This window comes from Pyrus communis, chromosome 7, assembly GCF_041283825.1.
Source record: "Pyrus communis isolate YQ-2024b chromosome 7, ASM4128382v1, whole genome shotgun sequence".
In the NCBI taxonomy this organism is placed as follows: Eukaryota; Viridiplantae; Streptophyta; class Magnoliopsida; order Rosales; family Rosaceae; genus Pyrus; species Pyrus communis.
In genome coordinates, this window is record NC_142571.1 from 26,453,377 (window position 1) to 26,468,682 (window position 15,306).

The 15,306-nt window shown below is 37.4% G+C and overlaps 3 protein-coding genes across 7 annotated transcripts; 1 reads left to right on the plus strand and 2 right to left on the minus strand.

Annotated features, from left to right (window-relative positions):
• The first annotated feature begins 4,560 nt into the window (after nt 1-4,560).
• On the plus strand, nt 4,561-6,053 carry LOC148695971 (phosphoglucan phosphatase LSF2, chloroplastic-like). Its single transcript, XM_088697442.1, has 4 exons — nt 4,561-4,707; nt 5,180-5,350; nt 5,549-5,728; nt 5,982-6,053. Exons 1-4 carry the CDS (start codon nt 4,561-4,563, stop codon nt 6,051-6,053), a joined length of 570 nt encoding a protein of 189 aa, XP_088553568.1.
• Nucleotides 6,054-6,202: 149 nt separating this feature from the next.
• Nucleotides 6,203-11,185, minus strand: LOC137735315 (uncharacterized). Of its 4 annotated transcripts, none has more exons than XM_068474732.2 (14): nt 11,044-11,185; nt 10,193-10,336; nt 9,939-10,103; nt 9,509-9,604; nt 9,279-9,413; nt 9,082-9,150; nt 8,907-9,003; nt 8,723-8,825; nt 8,093-8,300; nt 7,767-7,880; nt 7,106-7,237; nt 6,804-6,884; nt 6,504-6,620; nt 6,203-6,405 (listed from the first exon to the last, which is right to left on the minus strand). In XM_068474732.2, exons 1-14 carry the CDS (start codon nt 11,053-11,055, stop codon nt 6,319-6,321), a joined length of 1,560 nt encoding a protein of 519 aa, XP_068330833.2. In that variant the 5' UTR covers nt 11,056-11,185; the 3' UTR covers nt 6,203-6,318. The 4 variants fall into 4 exon arrangements, with proteins under 4 accessions (XP_068330833.2, XP_088552860.1, XP_068330832.2 ...); XM_088696734.1 differs by having other exon boundaries at nt 8,907-9,015; XM_068474731.2 differs by having other exon boundaries at nt 8,907-9,015; nt 10,193-10,312; nt 11,044-11,165.
• On the minus strand, nt 11,109-13,895 carry LOC137735316 (reticulon-like protein B16). 2 transcript variants are annotated; one of them, XM_068474733.2, is made up of 5 exons: nt 13,514-13,895; nt 12,249-12,429; nt 11,975-12,116; nt 11,753-11,822; nt 11,109-11,541 (listed from the first exon to the last, which is right to left on the minus strand). In XM_068474733.2, exons 1-5 carry the CDS (start codon nt 13,665-13,667, stop codon nt 11,375-11,377), a joined length of 714 nt encoding a protein of 237 aa, XP_068330834.1. In that variant the 5' UTR covers nt 13,668-13,895; the 3' UTR covers nt 11,109-11,374. The 2 variants fall into 2 exon arrangements, with proteins under 2 accessions (XP_068330834.1, XP_088552862.1); XM_088696736.1 differs by having other exon boundaries at nt 11,676-11,822; nt 13,514-13,806.
• Between the last annotated feature and the right edge of the window lie 1,411 nt (nt 13,896-15,306).

Consider the following 15,306-nt stretch of genomic DNA (forward strand, 5'->3'; position numbering starts at 1 on the left):
TCATTTGTTGTTTCAAGGTTGAAGGTGGTCTGCATATTCATGAACTTATCAATTTAATATGTTCTTAGTTGAAGTTGCAAAAGGGTTACAGTGAATTTGTGGAGTTTTTTGTATGGTAAATGACTGCAAACCCCTTGAAAATCTACTTTTCCCTGGTATTTATATGATAATATCTCAATGTTGTCCTCAACTATAATCACTTTCAGTTGGACTTGAGTTAACTTTATTCTTACGAAATTTGTGGGTTTGATTTTGGATGCAGGCTGCAACTGATGATCAGATTCAGGTTATTGAGATGATTAAGCTCTTGGAAACAAAGGGTTCGAATACTTTTTAAAGTTTGGTTCCAACATTTGTACAAAATTCTATAAAATATCAGTTATGCAAATTTATAGTTGTATTCTTATATTTGTTTTCTCACCAAAAATAGAAAAAGAAATATGATACTCCAATTTGGGTGCCCACACAGGGCATCCTTTTTTTTTTTTTTAATATTATTTTGCAACTTTGCCACCGATGTGAATTAGGGTGGCACTGCAGGAAATGCACCAATGCAATATTGGTAGCCATTGTTACAATAGAGTCCTCTACATAGGCCACACTCTCTAGTTTAGTGGGTGCTTGGTGGCCATAGAGGTTTGCCACCAATGTGAGTGGCAACACTTGACAATAGCCACCAATGAAAGTGATGGCTTATAGCCAAATTTCTAGTAGTGAAAATCAGATAAAGATATGAAATATTTAGGATGACCGTTTATATCGATCAGACATCCTTATGAATCACACATGAGACTTCTTCTAACCAAGCGAAGACAATCGTTGTATGAAATTTCTTCGATACAGTCGAAATTTTCATGGAAATATCGAAAAAAAAAAATCAGATAAAGATAAGAAAAAGGGGTGAAGCCTAAACTTCACAAGATATCGGAGAAACTCTTAAATTTCGGCCAAAATCAATAGATTTCGTCAATATTTTCAACATGTTAAATATCAAGAAATTACATATTCATTCTCTAAAGTTTTATTTTAAATGTCTACATTTTTTTAGCAAATTTTCACTATTTTTATCAAAGGCAACTGATATCAATATCAATATTTCACAAATTTGCGTATCGATATTTTTACCGATACCGATATTCTAAACAATTTCTACCACTAGATCAAAGTCTGATTTGTGTATCGATATTTTTATCTAGCTTAGTCACTGCTCTAAAAATCCCCGCCTAACGTCGCCTAGGCTGCCCTAGGCGCTAGAAGGCTGGCAACAGTCCCGATTTATTCCTAACCGTTTGAAAATGAAAAAAGTGCATCTAGAACTGCTTAGGTGTACACCTAGCCCGCCTAGGCACTTGCCTAGGTTCCGACTCTCACTTAGGCAAAAAATCGATGACTTTCATGTTGCATTTTATTTTGTCAATAAATGTAAGAGACTTATTGAATACTTGAATGAACACTGATTATATGTGTGTTCCTTATATTTTCAGTGTGGTCTTGTACTTTATGATCTATATATCATTTTATTTTTCAATTTATGTATCTTAATACAATTACGTGCTTTTTAAGTATAAATGGGCACTTTTTATATAATATATCATAAAATTACTTAAATTCGCCTAGTCCGCTTAGGCCCTGCCCAGGCACCTAGACGCTAAATTTTAATCCGCCACCCGATTAGTGCCTAACGTCTTTTAGAACCTTGAACTTAGTAACTTTTGCTTATGCTAAATGGACTCTATAAACCACAACTTAAAATGTTCTTTTAAGGGGACCATCTAAATCAAGCAGTCAGTGTTTGTCGTGGGGGATTTTGATACCACTCCACTGACCAGACACCTGTACTGTGTTGTTCTAGTGGGGATTTAACTGATTGATCGAAAAGTATGCTCCAAACTCACAACCAGAGAATTAATCCTCCCTTATTTTCTTCCATTTTTTACTGTGTACAAATAATTGAGACTCAGATATGTACAAACGTACATTGACAGGAGACTTTGGATAGATCATTGGCTAGTTTAGCAGACAATTGACAGATGATAATATTATTCTTTTTGCTACTGCATGATAAGTTAAACTTCGTTCGCATAAGTTTATCTTATATTGTCCGTCTCAAGTTTGGATAAAAGAAGAGAGGAGGACGTTAGGTAGTCAACAACTTGTACTCCTAAAAATATCGTCCATATACTTTTATTTCAATTTCCGGAATAGTATGAGGACTTAAATGATTGAAATAGAAAATTGCATGTTAAATGCACCTATATCGGTGTTCAATTATCAGAAAAAGAATTTCTCTTTACTATTCTCTATCTATTTTTTCTCTAAATTAGACTCCAAAAAAAAAGGGGGGGGGGTGTTAAAAATCATATAAAATATTAATAAGAACAATAAGGTACACTTCCATTGTCACGATAAATTCTTATGATAATGAATCATAAACGAATTGCAATAAATTTCAACTGATTCTATTTAATAGGATAATTCTTTGTTGTTGTTCTACTGCTTGATAAGTTGATAACCCTAATTGTTTTTGTGAAGTGAAAACTATAGAAGGAAAAAAGGTTAGAGAGGATTGCAAAGTAGGGTTTCGAGAACATATTCTTGTGTTGATATTACACGAAACATCAAAACATGTTGGATGTGTTCCCTCTAATTCTAAAAAGTTCATGTTTTGGAGGTTTTTTCCAAGACAAATCAAGAGACAAATTAGATTGTGATTTGTTGATTTGTAGCCACAGTAGTGCAGAGGTGTGCAGGAAGTTTCATGTGAAATGACACCGGTTTTGTTAGATATGTTAAGGTATGATTTTCGCAAGGTTGCTTCTCAAAATGAATATAATATATAAAATGAATATAATATATAAAAAGATAGAGATAGAAAAGCTAATTAGAAATTCATTTGTATCTTGGGGCACATATGTGCGATATCTAACCATGAAGCATGCACCTTGGGATATATAAGAAAGTCCTTCGTGTGCAGGTGAAGCTTAATATTTGCCATGCAAGTTGAGGAAACTTGCATCAAACATCTCATTTACGTATACAATCATGTCATACTCACATAATGTTGTACATACGAGAAAAACATCGCAGGAAAAATCCGTGCTTTATCAACTACTGTATACAACGATTTAGAAAAGTTATAGTATTAGATGTCAGCCATTTCATGGCCGTAGACAAAAGGTGAAGACTTAAAAGCCACATGCTCAAATAGCTTGATGAAAGGTTTTGGTTTTTAGCGAACCAATAATATGGTCCATGATCAACCTGATTTTATTATCCCAAACCAATCTGTTCTGTTAGAAAATATCATCTTGGAGCTTGGAAGATCCACTGGCCTCACATTAGGAATTTTGATAGAATTGTAAGGGCATTTTGGACAAATTATCTGCATGACTGGTATAAATCTCTGGTTCCCACAGAGGGAGGAGAAGAAGAAAGAAGTGGAGACAAACGGCAAGTGTAGGCAACAGTTACTTTGGCTCAGTCTTCTTAGCTCCACTTGAACATGATGCGTCTTTAAAAAACATTAAGAAATATCCATGCAATTATTTAGAAAATTTTAACGAAAAGCTACCGGTACTGTTCATTTTAACAAAAAAAAAAAAAAAAAAAAAACCATATTTTTACATTAAAAAAATCAATTCTAGTACTATTCATTTTGTCTTTTATTTTATTCTTTTCATTAAAACTTAAAATTTTCAAACCATTTTCATTAGTTTTCTATTATTTAATGGGTTCAATAATTCCTAGAAACCCAACAAAATTTATCGTGGATTGCCGGAAAACCCTACGAGCAGCAGACCCTCCAGTTCCAAGAACACGGTGGAGGAGTACAACACTGCCATGAAGAAGATGATGAGGAACCCCTACGAGTACCACCATGATATGGGTCAGTCTCGTAATTTCCCCGCGTTTACATTTCTGTAGTTTCGGCTTGCTTTTCACTTTTGATGGATTAATGATTCTGTAGTTTGTTATCTTTTGTGGGCTTTTCTCTATTTTCTGATTAGTTGTGTAGTTTGATTTAAAGATTGAAACTTGAAAGCGCTAAATGCAATTTTTTTACAAACCAAATTTAAAGTTATGTTACAACAAAAATCAAGTCTTATTCTACAAAGTGGGGTCGTTTGAATGAATTCTAGAACGTCATTGCGCTCAATTTTGCATCAAGTCTTCCGTTAGCTCTAAATACTCCATGTCTTTTAGTCTCTTTCAAAGTTTTCTTAGGTCCTCCTCTCGCCCTTTTGCTCTGACCCTCCATCTCATAGTCGCATCTTCTAACTGGAGCATTTGTAGATCTTTAGTTTATGTGTACAAACTTTAGATTATATATTATAACTCAGTTGCACACTTTTGATCTCTACTTAAATGTAGGATTAGTGCTTTAAGATAGTAACTATTAACTTTTCATTGCACCTAAATTCTGGCACCAGTTCAACTTTTATTCCCCTAATGGAGGAGCGGGTGTCACAAGAAGAAAGTATGCACTGCATTTCAGAAACTGTTTTTCCTTTTCTTTTCCTTCTTTTTGGTCCAGAAAACTGTTTTTGTATCTGATAGGCGATGCGAAAAGTTCAGTACTTTGCAGTAACTTCGAATAATTTAGCTACTTACGATCACATCAGATATCAGTCTGTGTATATTACCACGATTTTGAGCAGCAGCAATGACTTGTTGCTGAAATTATCGAGGATTAGGACGTTTCTTTTTGTAATTGACTAGTGATTCAGGACGTCTTTTTACGAATTTGGAATGACTAGGGACAACGGTGATAAGTGAAGTTTACGTGACCGGAATTTTGGGTTTTGCATTTGGGATAAACGTTGAAGAAAACGAACAAATACGGTACCATGTAAGAGGAGAGAAATTAGTACCTTACCACCATGCAATCGATTCCAGTTGCTTCAACTAACGTGATTGCTCGTGTTCAATTTTCAGGCATGAACTACACACTGATGACTGATGACTTGGAATCCGGCACATGAGGAGACGCATATTTAACAGATTATGTTATGCTGGTTATACTAAAATGATCGGCATAACATAATCTTTCTTTCTACCGACATCATATTTTGGGTTGAAGAAGCATCGTGCTTTGTTCTGGAAACATTGCGGACCAGCAACAAAATAAGTTTTGGGACCCTTTGTGCATTTGCCTTACTTTGTTTATCGACTACTGCAGGCAAAGGATTTCGATCCAGATTCCTTGCGGAATGGTCTACCTAAAGCAGTTTCATCGCTCGCATGGGCCATCTCCAAGGGAAAAGGAAAAGTGTGTGCGCATTGCACTGCTGGTTTGGGAAGGGCTCCGGCTGTTGCAGTTGCTTGCATATACTGGTTCCTTGGAATGAATGTGAGTCCTTGTTTCTCTATATATTTCTGATTCTTTCCGTCAAGAAATCGCACAATGCTAGACCCTTTTACGGCCATTTTAGTGTTCCAGACTTCCAGTGAAGTATTGAGGCCTCGATGAAGTCTAAATGGCATTGAGATTTTCCGTTTCTTCAAGTTAACGAATTGTTCGAAATTGATAGCCACTGTGACTGTGCAGCTGAATGCAGCATATGATGCTCTTACTTCCAAGAGACCTTGCGGGCCAAGTAAGAGGGCGATACGCGGAGCTACCTACGATCTGACCAAAAAAGATCCATGGAAAGAGCCCCATGAGAATCTTCCTGAGTATGCATTTGAGGACATAGCAGATTGGGAAAGGAACTTGATTAGAGACCGCGTGTGTTCTCTCCCCGGAACTTGATCACTTCGGTAAGCACTTCTCGTCTTAAACTTCAATTTATAACCGTAGACACAGTGCTCTGGAACATTTGGGCCATGTCCGAAGACACTGGTGCCGGAAATTGCCCTGAAACATACTTTTTCGCGTTGTATGATTTCCGGCGTTCTCTATGCATAAACGAACAATTGCCATTTCACCTTTTACGATCTCCTGCTTGTTAATATTGCTATGGTATGCCGATGCTTGACAGGTTCCCATGCCATTAGAAGCTAAAAACATTGTTGATCAACGCAATGCAGCATCGAGTTGGTACAGGGGATAGGCGGCAGGTTAATTTCTGGGCAATGCTCGACCCGCCGGACACCTTTCAAGATTTTAACTGCAGTTATGTTCCCAGTACAGTTTCGTTTCAGTTTAGAACTAGTGATCCAACGGTGACTATTCGATTGCTAAATTTACTCACACATGAGCTGAAAGAACTTGCATTTCGTACATCATCATATATCTATCTCCGAGGCAACATGCTCTATGTTATTTTCGGTTTTTCTTACAGTAGATAAACAGCAAAAAAATGTGTTCAAGAAACATTAGGAAGTGGAATGTGTCCGGAGTTTTGCGAGTTCAGCTTGACGGCGACCTAAATGAAACGCAATCACCATCCATAGCAAACAGACCTGGAGAAGAACAAGGAGGATCAGCATTAGTTCATCATTGTTCGAGATAAATAACCCGGTACAAAAAAAAATGCAAATGCTTCCAAATTCAAACATACAGGCAGGCCGTAGAGAGAGACAGTTGGCGCTCTTCCGTTAAGAGCGCTGAAAAGTAGCTTGTACATTCCTGCTGCTGTAGCATCTCCTAGTCTTTGAACAAACACATCGATGCAAACCTGCAATATCGCGGACTCAGTTAAATAATGTTTCAAATTGTTGGGTGATTTGCTTAAAATTTCACGGTACATGATTAATGCAATATAGGGCACCAATAAGAAATCCGCGGTAGATGAACACGCTTGATAAAGAAACCAAATCGAAATTAATTTAAATATCAAAAAGAATTCAGAAACTCGTGCCTTGGCTTTGTATTTTTCATCCTGCGAGACAACAGTAAACAGGAGTTCTCTACCTGGTCTGGTCAGAACATAAGTAACAAACTGCACAGAAACACAAAAAGAAAGCTGTAAGATCCAACTTTGCACTCCTCTCGTATGAGATTTTGACCATCGTTTTTATCCAAATGAACGAAAATTCACCTATGCATATTACATAAAATTAACATGTTTTTAGCAATTTACATGCAGACTTCATGGTTGGATTAAGCTATAAGATAAACTGTGAAAGGGAAATCGCAACTCAGAAGTTAGAAAATACAAACCTTCCGCAAGGTCTCAGAAATTGCAACGGCTACCCAAGTTGGCCAGACAGCTATAGCAACCAAATTTAAGAAGGCAACAAATGGAGCCGCGCATATAGCTGTAGTAACCCCCACTATAGTTAGAAAACGCCCCTGTTAATAAAATACACGAAGTGATTATACCCAAATACCTAAATTGATGTATGATACAAAGCATACACATCTGTGGAAACATTTGTTGGAATTTCATGACTGTAAATAAACAGTTTAACAACGTCATAGATCAGTTGCATTGCACTTTCAAGGCAAAATTCATTCTATAACCACTACCAAAACCAAAAAGTCAGCACTATAACCAGTCCCTAATTTGCTTTAAGAATCTTTAATTTTTTTTGTGACGCCTAGAAATAGGAACATGTTGATCATAAGTCATCCTCCTCCAGGCCTGAGACAAGCTTTCTTTCCTTCAGAAACATAACAGGATAGGACACTAAATTGCCTTCAGCAGGAAAGCAGAAAAGCGATAATGTTAAAAGCAGCTGCATACGTGAAACCAACTAAGGACCCGCTTTTAGCAAGCAATGAGCTAAGAAAATATTCTACAAAGGATATCTCACGTTAGTTACCATAGAAACTAGCCAAAATATCAACTATAAAACAAAATCTCCGAAAAACAGCCTACCGTTATGGTAAGTTGTCCGGCAAGGATAAAAACAGCAATAAAGCTGTTTATCTGAGCCAGCAATTTTCTTCTTCCAAGAGAGGTAGTAACAGTCATGGCAATTACACTCACTTTCTGCAGTTACAAAAAATCAGAGATAAAAATCAACTGAAAGAAAGAATGAGAGAAGGAACACAGAAAACAGAAGAAACGGAAAATAAAAACATATGGGGAGAGCAACATATCTGCAGACAAGACTCCATTTTGAGTCAAGTCAGGTAATATAGTATCAGATAGAGACGCTAATTTAGAATTAAGTTAGACCTTGTGACAATGGATGGTCTTACCTGAAAATAGAAGAATGAAGAGATAACTGCACTCAACCACAGGAACAAGGACGCATACAACAAGTAAGATGATGACAATATAAGCCAAAATCCATCTAAAATGGCCCACATCTGAGGCTTCACCACCGGAGTAGGTGACTTGGGAGAATTTCTTTTGTTGTGCATAGTTTGCCCATCAGACTCATTCTTCCGATCAGGGTCAGATTCTCTAACAACGAAAAAAAGAAACCACGTCAAGAAATAAAGTTACATAACAACTTATATATTGTACACGTTACATCAAAGAATGCAAGCTTATAGTTTTTCAGGATTGTTCAACTGCAGTTGGGCTGGAAATAGTTTGAACGAAAATTCACTAAACAATTTGAATCCCAATAAATTTCAAACTTAATTGGCACGCAAAAATTCACCGCATGTCTGAACCCATGAAATAACATTCCAAGACAAGATCACTTACGACATTCTAATAGCTCATAATTTACTTAATATGGAGAAACAACAGATATTATTACAAATTGTAACAGAGAGTTCAGTGTCTTGACTCTAATCTGTGCTTTATAAAATGTTTAGTTTTTTCATATAACAATATCGCAGAATCCAGTGCCAAATGAAATTGATAACATAATTAACCTGATGGGAGATAATTCCTCAGGGAAATGAGATAAATCCAGGGTTATCCCTCTTGATGACTGGGCAGCGAACTCCATTAATAAAGCAGAAAATAGCAGTAGAACTGCAACAAATCAATCCATGGTTTAAGACATATCACACACAGATACTATCAAATTCCAAAAGACTGAATAAGAAAACATACATGGCCCCAACCTAGCCATTCCTGTCGCAAACAATGACCCAAAAAGCTGGCCTAGTGTGGCACCGGCGCCAATAAAACCAAATAATCTTGAACCTGACTGAATACACATCTAGTTACAAGTGTAACAAAAATTCGTGTTGCAATCACATTCGTGTGACAAGGATAGGATACATACCTCACTGTCCATGACATCGATTATTCTAGCCCAAGTCGAGGAAATTGTAATTAGATTAAGTAGGGCAATCTTAAAAAAAAAAAAGCATAAATTTTTATCACTACATAAAGTTAGATAAACAAATTACTTTACATATCCGAAATAGAATTTTAAAAAAAAAAAAAAAAAAAAAAAGCAATTAGATATATTCATCATACCCAGAGGAACAATGCAATTCTGACCGAGACATAGAACCGGCCAAGGTTCTCCCACGCTACAGAATATGCTGTACCAGCATGATTAACAACTACCTTTTCGTCATTTACTGACGCGGTGTCTATACTGACCAAGCCCTAGCCATACACAAGGGAACCATTCAGTACAATACAAACATATTTCAAGAGTGTAAAAAGCAAACAAATTGTACCCTAATGAGATTTCATCTCACCTTCACCTCAGCTTGTGATCCAGCTGACGAAGCACGCCATAGAAAGAAGAATGCAACAAGTGATACACTAAAAAACCTGAGCATCAAAACCAAAGCCTGGAATTTCAAGAAGCAACTATTACAGAGCGATAAGCAAACAAACACATAACGAAAATCTGGCATGAACCAGCTATACCCTTTTACTCTTGAACCAAAAGTTATCAAGTTACAGAAGCACCCCATATCAAAAGAATCAATTTTTATCACAAAAACAACAATTTCGAACTCCGCATATCGAAAAATGGCGGAAACACACGCATAACTAGCTACACCCTTTTGCTTTTCAACCAAAACTATAAAGTTACAGAGAAACCCCACATGAAAATAATCAAATCTTTACCACAATTTCGAACTCCCCATATCGAAAAAAATGGCGGAAATACACACATACCTTGCCTTTGGAAACGTTGGGCAAAGAGAAGATGAGAGTTGCAACTGGTGCGGCAATCGATGTGAGGACCAATGACCCCATAAACAGGCTCGGCAGGTTCGACAGGCCTAAGGAAATTGCACCCTCATCGCGCAGCGGGAGCACTACAAAGTAAGCGCACAAAATCTGCATTGGGAAATCAAAATTTAGCTGAAAGAAAAACAACCCAGTTTTCGAAACTTAGCAAATGGGATTGCAGAATTAGGAGAGCTTACGAAGAAGAAGCAGGATGAGGAGTGGAGGAGAGCTGAGGTCTCGTGAGGGTGCACCACAACGAATGTGGAGAGGATTGTATCCAATCGGGACCTGCTCATGGCTCCTGTGTAAATGGAGGACTGGATTTTTTCGATTAGTGGCGTCTGAGAGAACGAAGAAGAAGAAAAATGAAGAGTTAATTAAAATTTGGTCCCTGAATTCTTCGGTGGTTTGACTTTGGCCCTCAATCTATTGTTTTTGTCTCAAATTGGTCCATGAATTTTATTTAAGGAAAACTAATGAAAAGTCCAAAAAAACTTTAGTTTTAATGAAAAATGACAAATAAAGGTATAGTGAATAGTACCATGAAAATGTAAAAATATGATTTTTTGTTAAAAATGAATAATCCCGAGAGTATTTCGTTATAACTCCTTTTTTTTTTTTTTAAATTCACAAAACTAAAAGCAAGTCCACCGGTTTTAGGAAGGCAAGCAATGAGATTATCCTTATTATTTACTTTAAACACTAAGGCGTTTTTGTGTAAGTTGACAACAGAACTTCATTGGTGTCCGAGTACATAGGCTTTACATTGAAGGATAAGAATCTGATCACATTGATTTGTTGTTAGATTAATCTCTTCTTAACTTCTTGTAAGCGACTGACTAACAGATTAATCTCTTCTTAACTATCATATTCTTCCAGATATCCGTACGATGAAGCAGCCACAGTACATTTATCTACAATTAAGGAGTTTGTGAATGACCTAGAGGAGGTATGTATGCGTGTATCCTGCATTTTCATGGATGAATTTGTGGAAGACCTCACTAATACGATCAATCCCTTGATCAATTGAATGTTCTTGAAAACTCACCGGCATTTTCATTCGATATTCGTTGCAGGTGCACTTTGTTCGGTTCGCGGATGATGTTTACAGTGTTTCAGTGAACAAGGTCACTTGCATTTTCATTCGATATCCGAAATGTTCACTCGTTGAAGAAGACCTCAAGTTTCACATCCTGACCAACACAACTACAGAGCAGCGTACAGATGACGGAACATGAACGAAAAGAATGGAAAATTATGCCAGGCCTTGTATGAGGAAGCAGCGGCAAAGTATGCAACATATCGATGACTTTATAACGAAATATCAAACCTAAAAGTACGATATTGATGACTGATTGTCTGAATCTAAATTATCCGGCTTACGAATCTTTGTCCTTGGGTACATTTCTGGGAAGTCTGTTGAAAACACCATCATCCACTATTTTGTAATGCTTTGAAAACTGCCGGTGGATCCTTCCGCAACACCTATCCACGGTCTCTTCATATTTGCTGTATAAGGCTGGAAGTGTTATCGACAAGATTGAACCTGCCCCCACGAAAGAACTTTCTTTAGCATAAAACGTCACAAGACACATAAATGTATACAGACCTGAACAAATAGTAGCAAAATCGGGAAGGAAGAACTGTCGTACAAACATTGCATATAGTTGCATGATATACCAAATAATAGCAATAAAACCCCATACAAGACATCACGGATCATTCATTTGACAGTCCCAGGAGGATGAAGAACACACCGATATAGGCAAGCGTAAAGAAGGAGAAAAAGCTGCCAATGACGGACAAGAGCCACAAACAAACCACCACCTGTCAAAAGTATAGTAGCTTGGTAAGACAGTAAATGCTACAGATGCAAAGTAATATGTGAACACCTTGTAGTTTCAGAAATAAAAATATATCCTGCACATATAATTCAAACCCGGCGATTCCTGTATTATTATCGTAACATTGATACTGACCTTGAAGAATAGTCTAAAGTCTTTGCCAAGAGTGATGTCATGAGCCATAAGCAGCACATTGTTGATTTTAACACGGAACGACGCTGCAACATTATGAACCATTTCCTCTGATACAACTAGCTCCGGTAATGTTTGCAGTTGTCTACACAAAGAATATGATAGTTATCCTAATTGAAAACAGTCCCAATTCTAGGGAATAAGATAGTTATCCTAATTGAAAACAGTTCCAATTCTAGGGTAATAAAATACCGGGGAACAGGGTAGAAATTCTTACTTATTTCTGAAATCAGCATAGTTGGCACGAAGGAATAAGAGTACAACCAAAATCAGCAAGACATCTGCACAAATTGATAAGAATGATAGTCCAGACCGCTCGAACACAAGCCAGGCAACTGTAGCAACAATGATAGTGACAAAGGAAACACGCCCCCGCTTCCATAACAAAATATCAGCAGCTAAAAAGAAAAAGAGATACAGTGAGGAAAAGAAAAAAATACAATGTTGACAAATCAAGATAGGCATATATGCAAATACGCACTGCAGTAAAGAAATTATGTAAGACAGTGATATTGGCAGCCAATTTCATGTAAACTAACTTGATACTTTCCATTTTAACAAGTGAAAACCATTCTCAGGTCAGTCACTACAATATTCAGATACTTAAAATCCAACTCCTACATTCAAGTTGTTCACGTATGCATGAATGAATAACGAGGGAACAACAAGCCTAGCTATTTACAAAAGACTCTTCAGAAAGAGCAAATGTGACAGGAAAAGAATCAGGCAACTTGTACACACATACTGATAGTGATAGGCAAATGTGATATTTCTGAACAACTCGATAATGGGGCATACTGGGTGAGCACTACTAGAAGCCTAGGATATATCTACCGGATTCGAACTTGTCCGCATGCATCAGATCATAACACAAATATGCAGTGCTTAAACCTTGCATTATGGAACGATGGCATTTGCTCCTCTATCACAGATTCACGATACTTCGCGACTCTTGTAAGGAATGTGCTGGTAGAGTCAATACGATGCAAATTAACTCAACGAAACCCAAAAATTTAGCTTGCTCTTCCGTTTCCCAAAAAATGCAAGTGATTCGGCTCCACGAATGCCATTGTTTGCTTAAACCCTCCTTCTTCCCCTCTTTAACTTTCAGGCATCCTTTTTTCCCAGGCAGTTACAACTAACCACATATTATTTTCAACTAAAGAGCATAATAATCAACTGCCCTCTTTACCGCAACCTTCTACATTACGCCTTTACTCATCCGTTGACTCCCGCCATCTAACGCCAGTCTAAAATTTCTAATCAACCGGCAACATAGACACTACAAGATAATCAAGAACCCAAAAAGCACAACATTTTCGTTTTTCGCAGATAATCAAGTGACAAAACCCCAAAAATTTAAAAGATGGAAAGGAAATTATAGAGATACCCCACAAACCCAAATGGTAGAAATGTTGTAGAAGTTTCAATCTTTCAATAATTCAAGTCAAAATAAAACAAAAAGTTTCAATCTTTGCTCACCTCGACCGCCGCCCAAGCAATTGTGCACCGAATCTTGACGGCCAAACAACCGATACGCAGCGCCGCAGGATGCGGCGGTGTAAGAAGTGGAAGGCACCGCCTTCCGTCCATCCCCATCTCCCTCTGTGCTGCATAATTCTTGTGAATTCTCCATCAAGCAAAGCTACGAAGAGTAAGCAGTTATCGGTGTTTCTCGAAGAACTGAAACGGAGAGAACAGGTTCCTCTGTTATGATCTAAATCATCTGACGTTTGAAGACTTTGGTCTAGGAGTGCGCATGGACCGGGCCGGGCTCAAATTTGGAGGAACCTGACTCATCCGTTATAAATTGTGACGGGAGCTTGGTTGGGTAAAAGAGATTTTGAGTTTTGAAATCAAACCTAACTTGGCTCGTTTGAAACGGATCAGTCTAGAACGGGTCCACAGGTCCAACTCTATTTTTCTTTTTTTTCAAAAATATATTTTTATAAAACTGCATTGCACAAAAACACATACGTTTTCAAAAATTACAAGGGTTGCTTCAAGCTTCTGCACTTCAAATCCAAAAAAAAACATAAACATTAAAACCGAAATAACACCCACATTGACTTCCGCAACGACATCAAAATATATAAGAAAGCAACTCAAAATATATAATAAAGTAACACAAAATATATAGCTATTACAATTGAGCAACACAAAACAGAATCCAGAATTCAAGAATTGAGAAGAATCAGAACTTAAAAGGAGTTTTCCTGAAGAACTCTGAGCAAGTGCGCAAGACAACAGGGCAAGGGCCGTAATTGCATAATTGCATAATTTGGTGAAACTAATCAAAGCTATATGCTCGAGATGATATTTATATTTTTTTAATCTTCAATAGGAACATACATACGTAAAGAAAACAAATTCAGTCAAAATGCACTTGATGCCCCTATAAGAATCTGCTCTTATTTTTAAGAGAAAGAGGGAATAAAAAATCTTATTCAATGTTTTAATGACCCAGGTTTCTAGAATCTGGATAACATTCTCAATCAAATTTCCACACATATTATAAATATCTGTATATGTAAAAGGGCTTGCTTTACAACCATATGCTTACAAGTTCAATAGTAGACACAATAATATAAGGATGCGTTTGTTTGTCCTCATTAATTATCACTTGGACTGGACTAACACTTAGTCCAGTCTCGTGTTTGGTACTGGTAGGGACTAGTTTTAATAAGATTAGGTGGGACTCGCAGGGACTAACAACCTCGCTAGGAGGTCTTAGCGACACCCCCCAAAATGCTTCGGACTACTAAGACCGTCTCTTGTGTTCACCTTCAATTGGGTTTGACGAAAACAAATCCAAGAAATCCAAGTCCGTCTAGAATTTCTTCACTAAAAATTGCCATCGTTTCTACATGCTCGGAGTCGGAGCAGCCATGACAGAGACTTCGAATAGGGTCTTGCAGCACCACAAGAAATCCAAGTGTTCCAACCCCAAGGCACCACCGTCTCTCACTCCCCCAACTTGACAAACCCCGACTCCCCACCGGTTACCATGCGGGGCCTCTGAGAATTGCAAAAACCCCAAATTTGGGAATTGCAAAACACCCAAAGAGAATGGCAAGAGGTGGAAAGAGAAAGAGAAAGGTTTGACTGAGCTTGAAATTGGGCGAAGAAAAAGGAAGGGGAGAGAGAGACAGAGATGCTGAGCAGAGTTCAGTTCGACGGAAACGATGTAATACGTGAGAAATGAAATGAAAGATACACAAAGTGTAGAGATAGTGAGTGAGAAAAAAAAATATAGATTAATAATAGTAAAATAT

Bases quoted from the DNA above. Each gene is read 5' to 3' on its own strand.
- LOC148695971 (XM_088697442.1), top strand. From the start codon at position 4,561: ATGCGAAAAGTTCAGTACTTTGCAGTAACTTCGAATAATTTAGCTACT. The intron at 4,708-5,179 runs GTAATTGACTAG...CGACTACTGCAG, and splicing joins GGATTAGGACGTTTCTTTTT to GCAAAGGATTTCGATCCAGA. The intron at 5,351-5,548 runs GTGAGTCCTTGT...GTGACTGTGCAG, and splicing joins ACTGGTTCCTTGGAATGAAT to CTGAATGCAGCATATGATGC.
- LOC137735315 (XM_088696734.1), bottom strand. The intron at 9,016-9,081 runs GTATGTATCCTA...ACTTGTAACTAG, and splicing joins TCGATGTCATGGACAGTGAG to ATGTGTATTCAGTCAGGTTC. The intron at 6,406-6,503 runs GTATGTTTGAAT...GTTCTTCTCCAG, and splicing joins TCTCTCTCTACGGCCTGCCT to GTCTGTTTGCTATGGATGGT.
- LOC137735316 (XM_068474733.2), bottom strand. From the start codon at position 13,667: ATGGAGAATTCACAAGAATTATGCAGCACAGAGGGAGATGGGGATGGA. The intron at 12,117-12,248 runs GTAAGAATTTCT...TTCTTTGTGTAG, and splicing joins TATGCTGATTTCAGAAATAA to ACAACTGCAAACATTACCGG. The intron at 11,542-11,752 runs GTGTGTTCTTCA...TCGTGGGGGCAG, and splicing joins CTTTACGCTTGCCTATATCG to GTTCAATCTTGTCGATAACA.